Below are 22788 nucleotides of genomic sequence, written 5' to 3' on the forward strand. Positions count from 1 at the left end.
AAAAGAAATTCAGCAAGTCACACAATACAACTCACTCAACTGTCATGAAATTAAATGCCGTACCAAGGCACACACAAAAGACTGCTTATATCAGCCACTGAATATAACGTTAGCATGTTTCTGTAACATTACAACATCTTACACAATAATAAATTCAGTTCACCACTTTAAAGCTATACAGCTAACGTTAACATGCACAACATGGCTACAGTAGCTAATTAAGCTAGCGTTAGTTAGTGGCTTTATTTTCTAATATGCTACTACAAAAGTCTGCTTACATCGCAAAGTGAACACTGCATTTGTTTTTGAAACTTCATCTTCTCACATTGGAATACAGTTATAACATCAGTTTACTAGAGTAAAGCCATACAGCTAATATTAGCGTGTACAACATGCCTAGTGTCAGCCTTAATTAGTTAAGATAGCATTAGTAAGCTTATTTTCAAACATAAATAGCTCCCTAAACATAAAAACATGGCACAACATATGAGAATAAACTTTGAATGTATATGGTGCACTTTTCTCACCTGTAAACACCGTAGTCTTCGATAAATATGGGCTTTCTTGTTTGCTGTTGTCTTGTCTTATGCTCAGACTGGGTTTATGGTAACTTCTTCAGAAAACAGGATTATGACCAAATGTAATGCAGGAAGTTACCCAATATGACTAAAACATAGAATTAAATTACTTACCAAGACACACATAGAAGACTGCTTTTATTATTTTCACAATAATAAATTCAATTCACCACTTTAAAGCTTTTCAGCTAACGTTAGCGTGCACAACATGGCTAGAGTAGCTAATTAAGCTAGCATTGGGTAGCTACTTTATTTTCTAACATAAATGACTCCCTGAACATAAAAACATGGCACAACATATGAGAATAAACTTAACCCAAATGTATAAAGTGCAATTATGCACTTTTTACACCTGCAAACACAGTAGTCCTGGATGAATGTCATTTTTTTGTTCGCTGCCATCCTAACTGTCGTATGCTTAGACTGGGCTAACGTCTGTTGAAAACCACGATTACAGCCAAAAGTAATTCAGCAAATTACACAATATCACTAAAACTGTCATAAAATTAAATGACTTACCAAGACACACCCAACAGACTGCTTATATCTGCCACTCAACACAGCATTCATCTGCAACATATAAACACAATTATGAAATCACCTCACTACCATAAAGCTATACAGCTAACGTTAGCATGCGCAGCCTAGCTAGAGTAGCTACTTCAGATAGCATTAGTTAGCTGCCTTATTTTCTAACATAAATGACTCGAAACATAAAAATATGGCAGCACAAATGTGAATAAACTTGTACATGAATGTATATGGCACTTTTCTCACCTGCAAACACAGAAAGAAGACAGTCTTCGACGAATATCAGCCTCTTTGTTTGCTGCTGCTGAAGAATAACAGCGGTCACCTACATAGTAAAGCCACTACTGCCATCTATGGGCGAAAAAGAAAAACGCCCTTGATCGACTTAACTTGAGAGCAGGTGAGTTTTCTTTTACAGTTTTACCAGCAACACAAAAGGTTTTAAGTGATAACAACCGAAAAAATAAAATAATAATAATAAATAAAAATAATAACAATAAATAATACATCTCTTTATCTGGATAGGGACAGTGCAAATTAATGAACATCGATCATACATCTCTGTAAGCTGCTAATTTGCATTCGTAGTCCCTAATAAATAAATAAATAAATAGATAAAATACAAATGGAGGAGACAGTGGATAAATAAATAAAATACAAATAGAGGAGACAACAAACACAAGACAATTCATTATACAAACAGAAGGATACCAGACCCAGACAGGATAAAACAAATAATAGAAAACAATGTTCAAGTAGACTCCAATTAGTGGTCGCACTTTTGATTTGATCTGAGCCATTGTTTAAAATGTCCTCTAAAATAAGAGTATGTGGGGCATTCCCTTATTGTGGAAGGAAGACTGTTCCAGATGTTCCCCCCCATAACAGACAACACATTTCTCCCAAACCTAATGCACCTGTGGGGAATCTCACAGTCTCCTCTAACACAAGTCCTGGTGCTCATACCTCCCACAGTCCTTTTCCTAATAAATCAGTTCAGCGGCGGTGGAGCAAGACCATGGAGACTTTTATACACAAAGCAGGCAAATCTAAAGGTTTTAAAATTATGGAAACTTAAAAAATTGTGATTTTTGCGGGTCTTGCAGATATGGAAGGAGAAGGGGTTTTTATACAGAGTCTTTAGGGCTTTCTTTTAGAGAGATTCTTTTGGTTTAAGTGCTGTTGTACATGCCAGAGACCAGTTCGTTAAGCAGTAGTCTATATGTGAGAGGATCATACAATGTAAAATCATCAAAACTGCACTGGTAGTTAGAGGATTCCTGATCTGTCTGAAATTAGCCAGGTTGTATTTGACAGAGTTAGACACTTTTTTGATGTGTTTCTTGAATGAGAGTGTCGAGTCCAGGATGACCCCCAGGTACCTGAACTCGTTCACCAAAGCGAGCTCCTCCCCTCCCAGAAACACACCAGAATGATCAATCTTTGTCGGCTTTTTAGCAAAAATCACACAGACACTTTTTGACACAATAACAGTCAGAGGACCAAGATAATAACACAGACTGATACAACAGTAATTCTGGGCATAGTCTGAATCACAAAAATGTCCAGAGTGCCACATGTGCATCTCCTAATTACACCACAGAGCGCACACTTCATTCAGAATCAGTAAAAGTTGGGAGTTGGAAGACATTTTCTTTAATTGTTAAAATTTACAACACTTTGATTGCCACCTAGAATTTTAGTATTTACACTGAATCTAAACAAACCAATATTCAATATTCAATATCATTAAGATTAACCATTGTTGGGCAGAGGTCTTTTGTTTGTTCCAGAGTCCAGGTTAAGGACTAAAGGGGGCCTGATTAAGTTTGAATGGCACCAGAGGCTTGTACTACGAAGCCAGATCAACATACCCAGGATATATTTTCATTATGTGGTTTGACCAGTTTCATTTCTAATAAAATAATATATTTTTTCCCCAGTTCTCATGTCACAGGTGTCTCATGTTATTTTGAGCTGCAGTGATGGAATCAGAGTGTAAAAATAGCAACACTGTCACTGCAAATAAACTTTGCATAAGTTCCTGCTAAAATCATGTAAGTGTTGTAAACGCTATCTCTGTGTTAGAAGCTCTGTTTTAAAACCTGTGAAAATAGAGCCCTGAAACAATGAATCCTTGATTCAGATCCAAGCTTCAACTTCCACATTAACAAGGTGACCAAAACATCATCCTGCCACCTCAGAAACAGCTATGGTACGACCATTTCTAAATAAAAAAGACACAGAGAAATTGATTCATGCCTTTATGTCAAGCCGACTCGACTACAGTGACACACTTTTCACTGGCCTTCCACAAAACACCACTGAGAAACTTCAGCTCGTTCAAAACTCTGCAGCTCGGCTATTAACCAGAACCAAGAGGAGAGAGCACATCAGGCTAGTCTGAGCTGCTCTGCACTGACTTCCTGTTACATTAACAATTGATTTTAAGCTCCTTCTCCTTATATATAAAATATACAAAGCCGTACAAGGACTGGGACTGAGCTACATCGCTAACTCCCTTATTAACTATTTGCCTCCAAGAACACTGTGATCATCTGCTGCTGGTTTATTGGAGGTTCCCAGAAACAGCAGGAACAGATATCAGGGCAGCTAGCTTGCTAAATATTTTTAAAAGAAAGCTAAAAATGTATCTGTTCCCTTTAATCTTTAACTCACTCTGACTTTTTTGATACAGGTTTGAACCTCTTTCTTTTTACGCTTCAGTCTGCTGCATCTCTTTTAAAATCATACTTTATTTTATGATTTATAGTTTTACAAGTGGATGATTTTATGACTCAGTTAATCCATGTTTCAAACTGTTTTAAATGTCCTTTTATATTGAATTGCCTTGCCTGTCTAGGTAGATTGTTCCACAAGGTTGGCGCATGAAATGAAAAAGCACCCTCAACGACGGTCTTCATGCGGACCTTGGGGACACTCAGAAGATGGGTCCCCTGGGAGGGCAGGTCACGTGTGGGCGTGTATGCCATTCACAATTTTATATGTAAGCAACAGTCTGCTCTAACCTCTGCCGGAAGCCAGTGGAGAGAGGCCAACATGAGAGTAATATGCCCCTGTCAGAACACAAGCTGCTGCGTTCTGTACCATCTGAAGACCCCGAAAACTCCTCTTTGGCAAACCTGACAGAAGGGCATTGCAGTAATCTAGCCATGATGTAACAGAAGCATGAATAAGGATCTCAGTATCCTTAAATGAAAGGATAGGTCCCATATAGTTATGTCTCTTTGGTGAAAAAAGGCAACTCTGGTCCATTCTTATTGTAAAGCACGTTATGCTGCATTTCTTGTATAAAAGGTGCAATATAAATAAAGTTTATTACTATTATTAGCATTATTATTACTTTCTACTTTGCCACACCATGTCTCACTTTTGTTCCCAACCTTTTCTTTCTTCCTAGTCATTCACAATCACAGATAATATCTAATCAAGGTGTCATAATACCCGTTTACACATTATGGCTACAATACATTTGCCTATGTAACTCTGCAGTGGAATCTCAGCAGGCTGTTGGTATTTTTGCATGTAATATGTTGTCTGAATTGGACTGTTGCTCTCTCATAACTACACTGATACTGTGTGTAAGTTAATGTTACTGTTTGTGGGGAATAAAGACGACAAAACCAGATCACTCACTTGAATTCAAACATTTTATATTCTCATGCACAACAGGACATTTTTAAATGAAGATACATTTCCAACTGACTGCAAATCTACATCTCTCAGTGATTCATATTTCTTACAATTACTGACCAAGTCTCAAAGTCTTGTCTTTAACCGAACTGATAAACGTGGCATGTTTGTGTCTCTTAGCAGATCTTAAAGGAAGTCAGTTGGAGGTCCCCTGTGATTCTGATGTAGCTGATCACGTCCATGTTTTCACGGTTGGGAAACTGGATTTCCTGTCCGTCAGGAAGCTCCACTTCAAACACGTCTCCAGCCAGCTTCAGCACAATCTAAAACAGGAAAGACATTTAGAAATGTTCTGTTTGAGACAGAGATCTTAAAACCTCCAACAAATCCCACACCACAAACACAATTCACTTCCTCACCTTGACGTCCTCGCCCCTTTTTAAGGGGTTGTGTATTTCCCGTTTCTCATCGCCCCAGCAACCAGCAGCCTTTGAGTTGCAAACTACAACCGCTCCATCAGTGTCATCATGGAAACGAGGGTTAAAATGCAGTGCCAGGTCGTCTGCATCACAGCCGAGGTCAATCTGGAATCTGAGTGGATCAGAGATTATAAAATAGTCTTCAGAACGCCACACAGGATCAATATCAAACATATAATCACCAGGCCATTTACTAAAGAGTCACATTTTCACATGAATATTACCATTGATTCAGTTACTGTGTTTGTTTCACTCACCTATCAGCATCATGCAGAATTATGCCCTTAATTTTCAGCTGATCTCCAGTTCTCAGATGCACATTCTTCAATTCAAGTTGCTGAGATCCAGAGTTGTGCCGTTCAGGGTTTCAAGCAATACAATTAGAAAATGAAAGGTTATTGTTAGTCACTGATTTTTTTAATTAACAAATTAAAGGGTGCAAATTGATAATCTGTTCACATACAGTGAAATAAAAGCCGAAGCAGTTGAACTTACCATGCTCATTTTGGGTGCTGGAGTTGGCAAACAGTCCTGGAGCTAATGCAAGATTGAGGATGATGGCACAGAGGAACAATCTTCTGCCCTGGAAGAGAACAAGTAAGCATGACTGTGAAGTTTCACCTGATTTATAACATGTAGCACAAAGGATTCAGTGAAAGGATTTTTAACTGTTACAATGGGGCCCATTCATCATTATGACAATCAAGAGGCCAATTCAATGCAAAGGGACTGTGTCATTTAATCATTGCTGGATTGGTTGTAGTCGGATTAATTGCCTCCTTAATCAAAGATCATGTTGTGAGTAACAGCTGCCACAGTGCCATGTTGAGTGTTTAAAGAAACTACTCAAGAGCTATGTAAAGATTTGTTTCCTCTCATGCCACGTCTTTTTTTTTTTCACAGAAAAACCTTTCAACAAATTTTAAAACATATCACACTAAGAAAAACAAACATAGGCTCATTACTCGTTTTTAAAAATCCCAGTATCTTGGTTTAAGAAAATAATTAACTTGATTATTATTTCTAGCAAAATATTATATCTATAAAATGATTTGGCTTAAAACACGACCGTCCTTTTTTATTTTAAATGTTTTTAAATGTACTTGACTACTATTAAAAAATGTAACACCCAAAAATTATAATAAATTGGCAAAAGCTATTAGATTATTTAGACATTTCAGGTTTACTCCATTTGTTTCGCAGGGTTTTTGTTATATTTCTTTATTTCTTTTCACTACATTTTATTTATTTGTTGTGCAACTGAATTTATTTTTTTACATTTTTATATTGTGAAATATATTTTCTACAACTTTTATATTGAAAATCTGGAACATGCATACTTGTAAATAAAGTTAAATTTGTGTTAAGAAATGGCTTCTTTCTCACACTGTCAATTCATTTAATACTTTGGAAGGTGGTTTTTCAACAGAGCATCAGAATAATAACAGAACAATTAGAGCCTTATTCCAAAAACACACTGTCACAATTCACACATAATCCCATTTCGGAAAGGTATACTAGAGACTGTGCCTTGGAGAAAAGTGTGGGCCTTGCCACTCAAGTATTTTCTTATTTTTATTTATTTATTTTTACATGTTGTACTCGGCAAAATCTTTCCTTAAAAGATATAAACATGACATTGAGTCTGGCTGCTCATTTTGTAAAATATCAGTTGGAACTGGTTCACATTTGTTTTTGGAATTATCCTCATACAGAGAACTTTTTGTCAGACATCCAAAGACGCCTTTCATTGCAGAATTTTCTTTTTGCTTTAAGGATGTTTTCTTTGTTGTGTTTAATTTTAAGATGTAAGATGAACGAAAATGCTTTATAATATTTTTGACTTGCTAAATACCACATCCACAAATGCATATTCAGTGGTTCTAAACTGGTCTGTCTATATTCAAAAATGAACTAAAAAATATATGGATGCAATTAAATATTCAAAGAACTCTAAAGCTTAGAGGGCTGTGCTGTTTTATGAAACCTTTGTCGGAGCATCTGTGACTGAATGTGGTGCTTTACTTTTGTCCAGGGGTGTCACATACAGCCCAGTTTTATCTCCAGTCAGCCGGACCAGTAAAACCATTACATAATAACCTATAAATAACAACCTCTATAAATGTTTCCCTTTTTCAGTGTAAAGATTCTGAAAACGTCAATCCATTTACAAAACACATGATGAAGTTTTTCCACATTCAGTCAGTCTACAACTCACTTTTATTACATATGCATCTCTTTCATAATTTCCCACTACAGCGGAAGCTATTGAAGAAGCAGGTTAAGTCATCCCCTGCCTTACAAACCATTTACAGTCTATAGTTTTGTCAGTGCCTCAGCAGCAGGGTTCTACCCCTATTGTTTTAAGATAGAAGTCTGATACAGATTCTTTTGTACTGAAGCTGCTGGATGACAATATTTTGCACAATATTTAATCTCTTTAAATATGACCGTATTCATTGTTATTTCAGGGAGCTGTATTGTGGTATTACTGTTTAAACCTAGCTGTAGATGTCTGTGTAGATAGATAGATAGATAGATAGATAGATAGATAGAATACGTTTAAAATGTTGCAGTTTCTTCCTTTGGCCACTGGAGGGCAGTAAAAGTATTCAAAAACCCTTTGAAGACTTTCTGCGAAAACATTAAATGGAATTTATATAAATTGATAGTGAAGTGTACATTAATACAAACAGTCGGCATAAACATACGGTTTTCAAAACCACTGAGAAATGTGGAAATCTTACGTTTAAAGTGTTCACCAGAAAACGTTTAAAATTGTATTTCCCTACATCAACTTCCGCTGTTTTCCGGATGTGACGTAGAAAAGTAAACAGAGGAGCTGTCAGTGGATCCAGAAATTAAGATAATTGCGACTAAACGGAGCGATTTTTTAAACACATTTTGCTTTTTATGCACACTAAGGAATATTTTTTATGAGGAGCTGTTTCAAAGTCTAATAAAGGTAAATGGTTTACGGCCTGATGATGTTTCTGAAAAGCTAAACATGCTATTCCACCTGCTAATAGCCTAACGTACAGTAGCTAGCAGCTAATAAGCGTTAGCAAGCAATTTTTGTTGCTGTTGGCTTCCGTCACTACAATGAAATATTAAAACAGTTGGTTAAATCGCATAGCTCGATGTATTTATTTTAGCTGGTACACGTATTTGGAAAAATTAACCTAGCAAACATCGGGTCGTTAGCATGCACTGAAAGTTACCATCTGTTTGTCCATCTGCTGCAGTAGCTAGCGTCTTCTGTTCTGACTGACTGACTGAGCGAGGCTGCAGAGCTTGTCACTGTCCTGCTTTATTTTGGGCACGATTCCATCCAATAGATTCAGTATTTCCCACCAGAATGAGCTCACTTTAAATCCCTTTTCCTTCACTGGTAGCTCATACTGAAAGAGCTGCTTGATGTTGACATTTCTGTCTTGATCTTTAACAGTCTCCAGGTGGACTCGAACAATATTTAACCTCATGGGTTTTGTTATAATCTCTCACAGGTCTCACGGGGACAGGAGTGACACTGTCCTACAATGTTCACAGACATGGACTACGAATTGGAGGAGGACAAGCTGTGAGCCATAACTATGTTTTCCCTTGTTATGATCTGTGCCATTCAGTTTTGTGTTTCAGTGATTATACTGGATTGTTAAATCTTATGTTAATACACAGGACCACATATACAGACAGATCAAACCACGTTGAGACTATGATATCACGACACCCTTAAAACAGTTGCTAATACAGGGTGTCAGCAGGTCCTTAAGAAGTCTCACAATGTCTTAAATTTAGCTGTATAAATATTAGACCGTAAAAGTCAATAAATTGTCTTAAACCTGAATTTGTGAGGTCTTAATTGCCACAAACATTTGATCTAGTTTCACGTATCCATCTTTTAACTAGAGATGTATGGATACCACTTTTTCCTTCCCGATACCGATTCCGATCCCTGAACCTTAGGTATCTGCCAATACAAGTACCGATCCGATACCAGCGCATAAAATAAAAATGGATGGGATATGAATTGTTGTATGTCTCAACTCCTAAAACTCTATGTAAAATATTAAGAAAGAAATACATAATAGTAGAATGAATGCCGTAAGTGTTGACACAGATCAAGACACAGGTTAAAGTGCAGCCACACAATTTCGTAAAAAAGACATTTTAAAGGCTATAGTAGAATGCTTTTTAAACTCTGCTCCGTTTCCGTTTTGTTTGCCTGTGGCGTGCGTATGCGTAATGACATGAGGCATTACATGGTATCAGATTGGTCATAGGCTGTACTCGCCGATACCCGATACCACACTTTAGACAGTATCGGAGGCATTTCCAATACTGGTATCGGTATCATTACAACTCTACTTTTAACTTCTTTCCGGTGAAATGAGTCTACATGAAAGTCCACATTTCTGATGTCATCTTGAAACCTATCACTGAACCTAATACAAGCACTTCATACTTGCATTTACCTGTTTGCAAAATGTAAATTAACTTAAATGACTCAAATAACCGGCGGCACAGTGGTACGTGGGTTTCTCTAGGTACTCTGGCTTCTTCCCACAGTCCAAAGACATGCAGGTTAATTGGTGACTCTAAATTGTCTGTAGGTGTGAATGTGAGTGTGAATGGTTGTCTGTCTCTATGTGTCAGCCCTGTGATAGTCTGGTGACCTGTCCAGGGTATACCCTACCTCTCACCCAATGTCAGCTGGGATAGGCTCCAGCCCCCCCACGACCTCTAACGGGATAAGCAGCTTCAGAAAATAAATGAACTCAAATAACTATAATCCCATATAAAATCTGCCTCTGCATAGGAACACATATTATTTAACCAGCAATCCTTGAATGAAAAAAATCTTATTTGTCAAAACATCAGTTTTAAATTGTCTTGAAAGGTGCTTAAAAAGCATTAAATTGAAGTGTCTGATACCTGTTGACACCCTGTAATAGTGTAAGTACTTACATGAACTCAGTATTCATAACATTATTGACGTAATCATTTATAACCTTGAATATATACTTAACTTCTTAGATTTGTCCAAAAACAGGGTCGACAAATTGCTGCAGATCTCAATACATCATGTTTTCTCCCCATAAACAGAGGGATACCAACTGTTCCTGGTACTGTGTGTCTGAAGAAAGACGCTAATAACCTTATTGGGATCAGCATCGGCGGTGGGGCACAGTACTGTCCTTGTCTCTACATTGTCCAGGTTGGTACAGAACAATTGATTATAACTGTGTTTATGAATCTATCTCAGAACATTTCTATCAAGTATAAAAGTGTAAGAACAGATATCTGAGTCACTGGTACCTTTTTAATGTGGTTTCCGTTGTCTCGCAGGTCTTTGATAACACCCCAGCAGCTCTGGATGGGACACTGGCGGCAGGTGATGAGATCACAGGCGTGAATGGGAAACCAGTGAAGGGAAAGACCAAAGTAGAGGTGGCCAAGATGATTCAAGCTGTACAGGTACACAAATACTGGGAATGGAATCACAGTCTAGAGCCATTTACAGTCCTGAACAACACAAGGATATACTCAGATAGCTAATTATTTACTTCTCCCACAGTTCTGTGGACACACTCTAGATTTGGACAAATTCCATGCACTCCTCTGTGTTAGTGATTAAAGTACATGATGACTAAGCTAGAAAATTAAACCTAACTGTCTGCCAGATGCAGATAATGTTGTTTGTCCTCTTGGTCTGACAACTGAAAGTTACACCAACCAGACTCCACACCACTAATGACCAGTGTCTTTTACTAAATCCAAAAACAAAACTGACCACATATAACACGAATAGAAACATTCAAAAGGAAACACTACTCACATTTTTGTGTCCGGCTGTGGCAGATTTATCACCGAATAGTCCAACAGTTCACTAATTGTATAATGTGTTCAAACCGACCATCAGACTGTGGAGAAAAGAGACTTCACTGGTGTTCAGCTGTGCTGAAAAGATCAGGACAATAGCCCCAAAGCATTTGGCATAACGTCACCAGTGCAGAGTGGCTGTGTTGTTTTTGGCTTCCATTGTTTGCACCCAAAAAATTCCCTGACTTCCTGCGTGATGGATTAAAGACGGGGTGCAATGTGGGATTTAAAGGATTAGATTGTTTTGCTGGTGGCCATTCAGTGCACATGAATGTGTATGTGAATTGTACCGTCGGCAACATGAAGCTGGAAAAGTTTGCACATTATCAGTTTTATAACATATTGTATTTTTATTTTATAAAATTAAATGAATGGAAGATAGGTTTAAATATATAGCGTTTATTTTTTGTTGTTGATTCAACAGTGTATCTCTTGATGATGTTTTCACAGGGAGAAGCAGTAATCCACTACAACAAACTGCAGGCAGACCCCAAACAGGGGAAGTCTCTGGATATAGGTATCTCCTTGACTTGAGTCATTGTTTGGTTATACTACTGCATTATGGATTATGTATTGTGGTGTTATGAGTTGCATTCTTTCCTCATCACTGTACATTTTATCCACGGCTGTGTGTGTGTGCGCATTTAACACGTATTTTGTGTGTTTCAGTGCTGAAAAAAGTCAAACATCGGCTTGTGGAGAATATGAGCTCAGGCACAGCAGATGCTCTTGGACTCAGCAGAGCTATTCTATGTAACGGTGAGATTATTATTATTATTATTATTATTATTATGAGCTTCCTGATTTTATTAGTGAATTTATCTAGATAATGTGAAGGTTCATCACGCTGTTTGAGATGCTGGTGCCATCTTTGAGGTGCGTGCTCTGTTACTTAAAATAATAGGCAGTAGTAGTAGTAGTGCATTGCGGTCTGTAATCCAGCCTTGGGCCACGTTAGGGCTTGGCGATATAACGACTACGTATAATACATTGATATATCTTCAAGCAAGAAATTTAGACATTGTTTATATCGATACAGGGTCAAGTTGTGCTACATAACAGGTACCAGTGTGCATCTCTCCTCTCTTGCACTCTCTGCACAGCTCCGCCCCACTCAATCACTCACAAGTTCTCCATCAACACACAGAGACACAGAGCTGCTCCTCTGTTTAATGAGTCTGCTACTCAGTCTACAGTGAGACATCGGTCTGTATGTTGCACGTGCTACGCTTAATCGAGATGAATGAAGTTACCGCAGCACACGTGCAATCCAGTGCTGCGCTGCTAGTTTGTGTGTGAGGTGGATCAGAGCGCGTTGCCGTTCTTCTTGGGTAGTTGTAGTCTATTTTGCTACATTGAGACAACGCCTGGATGCAGGTGACAACACAGACATTTCATATACAAGACGTATATAACGCGGACAAAGAGTCTCCTTTCCTCCCTCGGCCTCTCTGTTGGTGGTCTGTGCATAAATAAGATTAATAGAATAAATAAATAAAAAGATTGAAATCATTTTCCAGCACTAGATTCATCTGAAAGGCCATGATAAATGACTTTTAAAATCCGCCCACAAAGATTTTTAATTGTTCCAAACTACAATAGCTGTAGGCCTACTTGATAGTTTTATACTCATGTTATAGTTTTGTGTCCTGTGCTGCAAACCTTTAAACCTCTGTACAGGGTATGAAATTAACAAAATATTTTGGGGGCAATTTTGGCCCCCACGGTCTAAAAAATGGGGGCATTTTCAAAATGTTTGGGGGCCATCAAAAAATTGTAATTATGTTCTAACAATAAGCACATGAAAAGCAAAACCAACTAAGATAGTGTCTTCACTCTTCAGTGGAAACCACTATAAATGAAATAAATAATGGGTTACATAAAGTTATGGTTGCAAAATATCACTCAGATTTCCTATAATTCAACCAGTTCAAATGTGATGATTTAACCATTAATCTACTGATAGCAGTACTAATGTTTCACCACATTACAGTTACTTTTACTGTTAAAAAGGCCAAATTACTATAAATTCCTTAGATGCAATCCTGGAAGTAAGTTAATTTAAAATTGAACATTCATTCTACCTTAATTTTTTATTAATTTGTCATTGTGTCGACACAGATCACCCAAGAAATGGTTAATTTAAATTTATGGTACATCAAAGCCCCCTCCCCTTCTCTGTCAGATTACTCTCACGTAATCAGTGCAATCTCGTTGATTATGTCTGGAAAATGAGTTGTAGACGTGACGGTAAATTAATTTAATGAAAATAAAATTATACTTTAATGTCAGATTGTAATACTGATAAAAATATAAATACATATAGTTGTTTTGAAAACTTGGTGGCAATTTTGGCCCCCGGAACATGGCTTTTTGGGGGCATTCTTGGATAAATTGCGGGCCAAATGGCCCGTGGCCCTTGCTAATTTCTGACACTGCCTCTGTAGCTCCAGTGCCATGTGCAAAACAGTTAACATACAGGGAAAAAAATCCCTGTCTTTGCATTTTATTTTGATCACAGTCTGTTTCTATAAAAGTGCTCGTGACATCTCAAATGTGGCTTTGACTTGCGACTGAAAACATGTCGCCCATTTCGTAGAAACTACCAGGATATATATCGTGTATCTCCAGTCAGCCTGTAAATACCGAGGTATGAATTTTTGTCCATATCATCCAGCCCAAGGCCACGTCATAAGGATCTGTGTTGTTTGTCGTGATTATTCTGCCCAAATACTTTTGGCTAGCCAGCTAACAGGCACAATAACCCAGCGCTGTGAACACAAGATGGCGCCCTCGTCCGAAACATTTAACATATAACTTTGCCTTCTCTATGGGTAGCATGTACCCCCAGCTACTAAAAACAGATACAAATTTTCCTTTATGCCTCTCTCCATCCGGGCTCTAAACGCTGCGGAGAGGAGGAGGTAACTGCACTGTGGTTTAAAACTTCCATTGCTACTATTTTGTACCCGTTTGTTTATTTATTTATTTATTTATTTATCTGCTACACACTTTACTGTGTAGGCTACTGTATATAAGCTGACCAGTGGTCTATATTCTTTCTTTCTTTGCATTGTAAACTGTGCACTTGGTGTATTTGATGTAATTCACTGCTCACATCCTGTAGGTTTTATGTCTAACTGTGACTGTTGAATGAATGTATGTGTTGAATTTGTCTGCTGAAAACCAAATCACCCTTCAAGGGACAAATTAATAAAGTGAAGTGAAGATTTAAAGCTCTGCTCATGAGGATTCCTTTAACTTTACAGATGGGCTGGTAAAAAGACTGGAAGAGCTGGAGAAGACAGCAGAGCTCTACAAAGGTAAGGAATAATTGAATTTCTGATCATAGACTCTGGCAGAAGCAATAAAATCATTTTTAAATGAATATTTCATGTCACATTATTGACTTCTTTAGTAAGTGGCCACATAGTAAATCACACTGAACAGGTCTTGAATCATCTTGCAGGCCCGCTGGCTGCACATTATCTCTGATGTAGTTAAATGTGTTGAATGAGATACCTGTTAATCTGCTGTTTTAATCAGATACTCTATGTTAAAGATGAGTTACTGTAAAGTTTCTCCTGTTATTGTTTGTTCAAACCAATGTGTCATTATTCTGTTTGCTTGCAGGGCTGATGGAGCACACTAAGAGACTGCTCAGAGCTTTCTTTGAGCTTTCTCAGACTCACAGAGGTGAGTTACTGTGATCAGAATCAGAAATCATAAACAAACTCAACAGCATTTTTTACCTGTCACATTGACTAGCAAAACACACACACGCACACAAGAAAGATCATCTTAACGGGTCTTATCTCAACTCTATGTATCTGATTGGTTTTTGAAAATCTTCCCCTCCAGCGTTTGGCGATGTTTTTTCTGTAATCGGGGTGAGAGAGCCGCAGGCTGCTGCCAGCGAAGCCTTTGTGAAGTTTGCTGATGCTCACCGCAGCATTGAGAAATACGGTATTCAGCTGTTAAAGACCATCAAACCTGTAAGTACAGATTAAAGTTTGGATTTGAAGCACTGACTGTACTCGACAACACTCAGACCTCTTAAAGAGAATCTTTTTAAAATGTTTTTTATCAAACATGAATGGAAGTACAAAACACACAGTTTTTTGTTTGAGGGGTAAGTTCGGTATTTTTTAACCTGGATGCTATTTTCCCATGTTTTTGTGTTTAAGTGACTAATAGGAACTTCTGTCGTCGTCACCGTCAATATACGTCTGCTAAAAGTGTTTGTTTTTGCCACTGACAGGCTCAGATTATTATTCTACGCATCTGACAGCATCATGGAAATGATCCCTACACAAATGGGCTTTTGTGTTAAAGAGTAAGATCAGTTTTGTTCAACCAGAAACTATCATTGCAAGTTCTGCCAGACTCCATTTAAATAATGACTGATTTTAGCATATATAGAGGCAGCATATTTTCACATCTAACTGGGTGAATTAAGGTTTTTTAATCATCCAAACCAGAGTTGCTGATTGTTGGAAACCAAGATGGTTTTTGTGAGTTTTATTTTGTTTCTGAAAGTGTGTTTTACAAGGATAAAATTCCTGTTTATTTAAATGGAGTCTGGTGGGTTTGGTGAAAGGGATTTCAGGGCAATTTCGGGTTAAACAAAAAGGATCTTACTCTTTAACAAAAAAGGTCCGTCTCTGTAGGGATCCTTAACACAATGTTGTCACACACTTAAAATAATAATGTGAACATGTCAGTGGCAAAAACACTTTTAGTGGCCGTACATTGATGCTGTGAATATGAGTGGTTACCTGGCAGCCTGTTTCGCCTCTGACAACTGCAGCGCTTTCGCTCTATACTGGACCAGTTTCACAAACTGTTGTTCCCATCAGTCACGTCGATGCAAACACATGTGAAAATAGGGTCCAGGTTAAAAAATACCGACCTCACCTTTAAGATGTCAGGAGTAAATCTGAAACTGCTCTGTGCTGTTGTACGTCTGTTGTGTGGATCTCATCACATGACTGTATGGACTGTCTGACTTCATATCAAACTTCTCACCAATCAACAATCACTGTTCTATGCAGATGCTCCACGATCTGAACACGTACCTTCACAAGGCCATACCAGACACAAAGCTCACCATCCGCAAGTACCTTGATGTCAAGTTTGAATATTTGGTAAGGCAGCAGCACTCAGTGCCTTTTGGTTTTTCGTGCAGCTCAGTGGCATCACTTGTAAATCTTGTAAATCAGTCATCAGAGAAACAGCACGAATCCCTTGTGTCTTTCAGTCGTACTGCCTGAAGGTGAAGGAGATGGATGATGAAGAGTACAGCAGTATTGTGAGTTGATATTTTCACAAGTTTTTCAGGTTGCCAGCCGCAAAGGTGCATTGCTTTTACATCTCTCAGGGGATTCTGGTGCTCATGTTGTCAGAAGCTGTGATTAATTCTCCTCTTCCTACAGGCCATGGGAGAACCCCTGTACCGTGTCAGCACTGGTAACTATGAGTACCGTTTGGTGCTGCGGTGTCGGCAGGAGGCTCGCGCCCGTTTCGCCAAAATGAGGAAGGACGTTCTGGAGAAGATAGAGCTGCTGGATCAGAAACATGGTCAGTTGTTGTTGTAGTTGAGCGATTTTTATCCAGGTACTCACTCTGTTAGGTGTAATCTGGCTCTAATAAGACACTGTCATCACATCCATCACATGCGTCTGTTCACGTCTGTCCATCCATCTGTCCGTCTGTTCCATTCTTGTTAACAAGATATCACGGGAACGTCTTGAGGGAACTTTCCTCAAACGGCACAACAGCACAAATGTCCACTTGAAGAAGACTTAACTAGCCTGTGTAACAACCGCAGGTATCAGCTCTGTGAATTAGCATGACTGGACAGGTAAAATAATGTGAAACCACACCCCTGTGCCAGTTACATCTACCGGAAGTGAAAGTGACTAAAAGAGTGTGTGCAGCCTAAACAAATAAACAACAGAGGTTAAATACACATTCTTGTTCTACAAAGTTTATTAACATAGATACCCCACTATTTTCTCTTCCCTCCTCTTCACCTTCAGTCCAAGACATCGTGTTCCAGCTGCAGCGCTTCGTCTCAGGCATGTCACATTACTACGACGAGTGCTATGCCGTCCTGAAGGAGGCGGATGTCTTCCCCATCGAAGTGGACCTCTCCCGCACCATGATCAACTACGGCAGCCAGTCCTTCTCCTACACTGGAGATGAGGAGGAAGAAGAAGAGGGAGGAGGCGGAGAGGAAGGAGGGAGCAGCGCAGGGAGACAAGCAGAGAATGGCGCTGAGAAACTAATCGACGACGAATGAGAGTGAATGAATGTGTGTGTGTGTGTGTGTGTGTGTGTGTGTGTGTGTGTGTGTGTGTGTTTGGTGTTCTCGAGGAGATGAAGTCCACCCCTCTGACATAACTGTTCTTCACTTGCATCTAATGTCAATGCACTCACCAAGCAGCGATCCTTGCAGTGGAGTATAGCAGTTTAAATGGATAACACTATCGTCACAAAGGTGAATACTACTGAAAATTGCTGCTATGATATAACGCTGTACGTAGGTCTGTTGGTGGTGTTTTCTTTGTGGGATCTTCTCAATTCAACAGCTCTGTGATTACTTTACAATAACAACTGTCAGCCTAAAAGACTTCCTGCTTCTTGATGTGACCGTCCTCCACACGTAAGCTCATTGCTTAATGACTGTGAGAGAGACACGACTAACAGAAGGTAATTTTATTTAAATCTAAATGCTATGGAGGAGTTTTAATGTGACAGAGTAGGATTTATATGCATATGAGGTGTGCTTTCTTAGTTCCTTATGAAGTGAAATGGGTCAGGGCTGCGTGTCAGTGTGCATATTGTGGATTGTTGAACTTATATCTTTATACTTACATTTTTATTTTGTAATTTTCTTTGCTAAAAACGTAATATTTTGGATTCATTTGGCTACCCTAAAATGATATTCTGTGGTTGATATTTAAAGGTCCAGTGTGTAGGATTTAGGGGGGATGTATTGGCACAGATGGAATTCAATATAATAAGCATGTTTTCAGTAGTGTATGATCACTTAAAATAAGAATTGCTTTGCTTTCGTTACCTGAATGAGCCGTTTATATCTACACTGGAAGCACGTCCTCGTCTACAGAGATCGCTTTGTTGCTACAGTAGCCCAGGACGGACAAACCAAACACTGGCATCAGATAGACGTTATGCGTGTTTTTATATCGGCCACCATAGTAAGCAGCTCCTTCATGACAAGAGCAGAAACACACTTATTTCTTTTAACCTGAAACTCCTTTATTAAGTGGTTTTGCCGGTTTAAATCGCCTAGTTTGGGTTTTTTTTTTGGGAGAGGAAGAGACCTCTGTGGATAATTCAACTCCTGGTAAAAAACCTCCTGAACATCTAGATCTTAAGTTATCAGAGAAAAAAGTTGTGTACACATTAGCAGGTGCTGGTCTGCGTTGTGACCAGCAGCATAGAGAAACAATGATTTGTAATATGAAGGTGCTTTTATCAGTGTTTTCACTGGTTTAAATCAACAGGTCCATTTGTTTTGTTGAACATGAGACCTCTGTGGATAATTCGGTTCCCGGTAAAAACCTCCAGAACAATTAACACTGAAGGAATTCTAACCGGGAGAAGTTTCAGCTGGTTGTAATCTGTACTCCTCCCTGCTAGATCCCTCTAAATCCTACACACTGTTCCTTTTAAAATGACTTTTCTTCTTAGCTTAACAAACAAATGGCAGATGCCACTAAAGATGAAGATGAGGACTGACGCAGAAATAATTCTGCTCCTACATGAAGAGTTTGTTACGTGCAGCTGTTACATTCCTTTGTTTTTTTCCTCCTCCTTCTGAGCACATTTTGAGTTGATTGACAAAGGAGAGACTGCATCTGTCACAGTCTGAAAAGCTTCACAACCAAAGTCTTTTTTTTTTTTTTTAATGTCATACAGTCTGTTTCAGCTACTCATACATGCCCACAGTGACATGTTTTTACATTCCAGCAGCACCCTGCAGTGAACACTGAGCTTTACTACTGTGGAAATTGAATTTTAAAAAATGCAAACATACAGTTCATATAAATAAATATATACAAAGGGAAAGGGTGTAATAACTTTCTTGTCATTTCCACTTTATTCTATTTGTGAAGGTATATTCAGAAGATTTGATGAGAGAAATTGATTCTATATTTTAGTGGATATAATTCTACACCTCTGTTTTTTTTTTGTTTGTTTTTTTTTTTTTTAAGATTTACCGCTGTCAAACACTTGGGGGCAACATCACACCAGATAACCCTGTCCAGCAGCCAGCAATGAGTGCACGGTGTTGAATTAAAAAAACATTTTATTTGTGTATTGTTGTTTTTTTTCTGAATAACCATAGGATCTACTGTGTGTTGTCTTTCACTGCTCAGTTCCCAAACACCTGGTGGGAAATAGATTCATTTGGACTTAAATGTATCATATGAACCTTAAAGGGGAACTACGGCAGTTCCCAAAAGTCATACGTTATTTCTGTGGACCACGACAGTCTAAAAATAAAAACTCAACTTTGTGATGTCATAGTGTATAAGGTCTGGAGCTGCTCCATAGACAATGAAATGGGAAAGATGCTCTAGATCAGCGGCTCCCAACTGGTGGGTCAGTGGGTCACAGCTCCATTCTGAATGGACCACAAGTGACTTGCAAACATGTCAAGTTTGTCGAAAACATTTTATTTGTGAGTATGAGTGACTAAAGGTGTGTTCCACATCACATACTTTTTGCTTTTAGAAAGTACTTTAAAAAAAGTTTGCATGCAGTGTGCACACAATCAGGACATACTACTTGTAGTGGCTATCCTATACTTTTAGCTGTTACTGGTTGCTAATTGGCTGAATTTTTTGGTTGTGTACTCAGAGAATTACTCCCAATCTTTACGAATGCTGTCAATCATCATTCGTTTAGTTGCTCACAAGTGTCCATAATGTTCGTAGAACTTCCAATAACTTAAACACAAACTTCAAATAAATAACAGCCATGTACTCTTTACTCAGCACAGTCGAAAAATGTTTGCCTCCTTACATCAGCAACACCTGTGCTTACTGGGAGGAACTTAAAGGGATAGTGCACCCAAAAATGAAAATTCAGCCATTATCTACTCACCCATATGCCAAAGGAAGCTCAGGTGAAGTTTTAGAGTCCTCACATCCCTTCTGGAGATCCAAGGGGAGAGTAGGTAGCAACAAAACTCCACCTAATGCAGGCTGACGGCACCCCAGATTAAAACGTCCAAAAACACATGAATTGAAACCACAAAATATCTCCATACTGCTCGTCCGTAGTGATCCAAGTGTCCTGAAGCCCGACATAAAAAGTTGTTTGGAAGAACGTCATTTGAACTCTGTTTTTAGCCTCACTGTAGCCTGTAGCTCTGACTGCCTCTCTGTGCACCGCGCTCACGTGTGCAGCTTGCGCGCGAGACCAGCGAAAGCACGTGAACACACACGAAGGCGGTGCACAGAGAGGCATAACAAACAAAACACAAATAACTCATGCAGGAATTCTTATTCCTGAATTTATCATCAACACATTTTGATATCAATCCTTATGTCACACAAAAGTCATATTTTAGTCACAGGTCTTTTTATTATATTGGTGTTTGTTTGAAGACGAACTGAATGTACCAGACCCTTCTTATCAATAGTATTTTTCCAAGAATCCATGATCCACGTGGTGCTGTAGAATCCACAACTATGACGACGTCTCCAGGCATGGAGTTTCTCCTTGCCTTCGTCCATCTTTGACGTTCTTGCAATAATGGTAAGTACTCATGAACCCATCTTTTCCAGAAGAGATTGGAATTATATTGAACTTGTTTCCACCTTGTCTTTGCATATAGACCCCTTTTTTCAAATAGTCTTGGTGGCATAGCTGGGCTTCCTTTCATAAGAAGCAAGTGATTTGGGGTCAATGCTTCGAGGTTGTTTGGATCTTCAGACAGTCTGGTTATAGGGCGATCTTTCAGTATGGCTTCAACTTCACAGAGTAATGTTTGAAACCCTTCATCGTCCACACTTTGCTGACAGAGGACAGAACTTAAAACCTTCCTGGTCATCCGTATGATGCGCTCCCAAATGCCACCGTGATGTGATCCACTTGATTCCTTTTTGTGACAGTACTCTTTCAATGTGGTTCTGATTTAAAGAGGCTAAGGCTTGTCTTAGCTCTCTTTCAGCCCCCCACAAAGTTGGTACTGTTGTCTGATCTCATGTGGCTAACTTGTCCTCTCTGACAGATGAAACGCTGCAAAGGGTTAATGCATGAGTTTGTGTCAAGAGAGTAAGCCACTTCCAGGTGAACTACCCAACTTGCCATGCAAGTGAATATTACTCCATATCGTTTGACAATGTTGCGTCCTCTTTTGACATCAACTGGACCAAAATAATCTACCCCAACTTTGGTGAATGGAGGGAGATCGGGAACAACCCTCTCTGCCAAGGGATCTGGTTCGCAGCTGCCTTCATATGGCTCCAGAGGGAGGTTGCACTGTTGCCAAACAGTTGCTCGAGGAACATTTTGGAAATGGATTAAAGGTTACCAACTGCCTGTATGGAAGAATAATAGGATGGCCCGTTATCAAGTCTGAGGACATTAAAGGACTCCAAGCCTATGTATTCCTCCTATGTGAAGTTTCCAATGCTATGGAGGATCTACGATACTTGGAAGAGCTAAACATGCCATACAAACCTCCTCTGTATCATTGTCACCATTAGCAGCAGCAGGGCAACTTTGAGTTTTAGACAACCACTTACTCACCACAGCAGTAAAATCACTGACATTTAACATTTTTGCTTTGTACCACACTTGTTTTTTCTGCTCCATCTGCAGGTAATAACCCCAGTAGTGTCAAGTGCATTTGTTTTGCTTCACCACACAAAACCTGATATTTGTCAAATGTACATTTCACCTCATTCACATAGTCACCATCACTCAAGTCAACAATAGTTTATCTTAACTTAGACAATTTGGGTAGTTTAGTGTTTCTTTCCTTTAGTAAATTGACTATCTTTTCCATCAATGCTTTGTGTGTTGATTTAATAGGGCATTACAATGGCCACTTCCGTTGTGTCAGCGCTGAACATACCCAAACGTTGGCCGGCATAGGTGGTCTGGCGTCCCGATCTCTGATGCTTGGTCTCCCAGCAGAAGATCCACAGTCAGATGTATCCACACTTTACTCCGAGCACAGTCGAAAGCTGTTTGTCTCCTTACATCAGCGACACCTGTGCTTACTGGGAGGAACCTAAATACCATGGCCTGCCTCAGCCTGTGATGTACGCCACCTAGTGGCAGGGTGGGATATTACATTTCACACAAATCAAACATATGGCTCCAACACTACTTTTCTCATAACATCACATCCTGACCTTTGACCCTCTTGCTTTTATAGCCATTATCTTGGATATAAAACAAACACAACTCACTGAGTTCGCCAGAGACAGGAGATCAACCCGGAGAGCTCTGCTGTTGTTTCTGTGCAATGTGCGTAAAGTTATAACTGCACAGATTATGGATTCTAATATATATTCGTGACAGTGAAATTGCATCTGCATTATAGTTAGGTCCTTTTGTCGTTTGTGATATTTATTACTGAAACAATCAATACTCGTTACTACTCGACTGATATG

General features: G+C 39.0%; 2 protein-coding genes and 1 long non-coding RNA gene across 4 annotated transcripts; 1 reads left to right on the forward strand and 2 right to left on the reverse strand.

Moving 5' to 3' along the window:
- Positions 1-4762: 4762 nt before the first annotated feature.
- On the reverse strand, positions 4763-10702 carry LOC117268760 (galectin-2-like). 2 transcript variants are annotated; one of them, XM_033645428.2, is made up of 5 exons: positions 10562-10702; positions 5738-5825; positions 5500-5579; positions 5183-5354; positions 4763-5086 (listed from the first exon to the last, which is right to left on the reverse strand). In XM_033645428.2, exons 2-5 carry the CDS (start codon positions 5744-5746, stop codon positions 4940-4942), a joined length of 408 nt encoding a protein of 135 aa, XP_033501319.1. In that variant the 5' UTR covers positions 5747-5825; positions 10562-10702; the 3' UTR covers positions 4763-4939. The 2 variants fall into 2 exon arrangements, with proteins under 2 accessions (XP_033501319.1, XP_033501320.1); XM_033645429.2 differs by lacking the exon at positions 10562-10702 and adding an exon at positions 8464-8601.
- On the forward strand, positions 8048-19472 carry pick1 (protein interacting with prkca 1). Its single transcript, XM_033645427.2, has 13 exons — positions 8048-8207; positions 8749-8822; positions 10349-10460; positions 10592-10720; positions 11576-11642; positions 11795-11884; positions 14395-14448; positions 14759-14821; positions 14987-15120; positions 16180-16272; positions 16386-16436; positions 16561-16705; positions 17167-19472. The coding sequence occupies exons 2-13, from the start codon at positions 8782-8784 to the stop codon at positions 17427-17429; spliced, it is 1242 nt and encodes a 413-aa protein (XP_033501318.1). The 5' UTR covers positions 8048-8207; positions 8749-8781; the 3' UTR covers positions 17430-19472.
- Positions 17102-22413, reverse strand: LOC144458586 (uncharacterized). Its single transcript, XR_013487971.1, has 3 exons — positions 22245-22413; positions 20264-21705; positions 17102-17322 (listed from the first exon to the last, which is right to left on the reverse strand). It is a non-coding gene; the product is annotated as an uncharacterized LOC144458586 (long non-coding RNA).
- Between the last annotated feature and the right edge of the window lie 375 nt (positions 22414-22788).

Source organism: Epinephelus lanceolatus, chromosome 18 (genome assembly GCF_041903045.1).
Source record: "Epinephelus lanceolatus isolate andai-2023 chromosome 18, ASM4190304v1, whole genome shotgun sequence".
Classification (NCBI taxonomy): Eukaryota; Metazoa; Chordata; class Actinopteri; order Perciformes; family Serranidae; genus Epinephelus; species Epinephelus lanceolatus.

Bases quoted from the DNA above. Each gene is read 5' to 3' on its own strand.
- LOC117268760 (XM_033645428.2), bottom strand. The intron at 5,355-5,499 runs GTGAGTGAAACA...TGATCCACTCAG, and splicing joins ATTCTGCATGATGCTGATAG to ATTCCAGATTGACCTCGGCT. The intron at 5,087-5,182 runs GTGAGGAAGTGA...TTCCTGTTTTAG, and splicing joins AAAGGGGCGAGGACGTCAAG to ATTGTGCTGAAGCTGGCTGG.
- pick1 (XM_033645427.2), top strand. From the start codon at position 8,782: ATGTTCACAGACATGGACTACGAATTGGAGGAGGACAAGCT. The intron at 8,823-10,348 runs GTGAGCCATAAC...CCCCATAAACAG, and splicing joins GAATTGGAGGAGGACAAGCT to AGGGATACCAACTGTTCCTG. The intron at 16,706-17,166 runs GTCAGTTGTTGT...CTTCACCTTCAG, and splicing joins GCTGCTGGATCAGAAACATG to TCCAAGACATCGTGTTCCAG.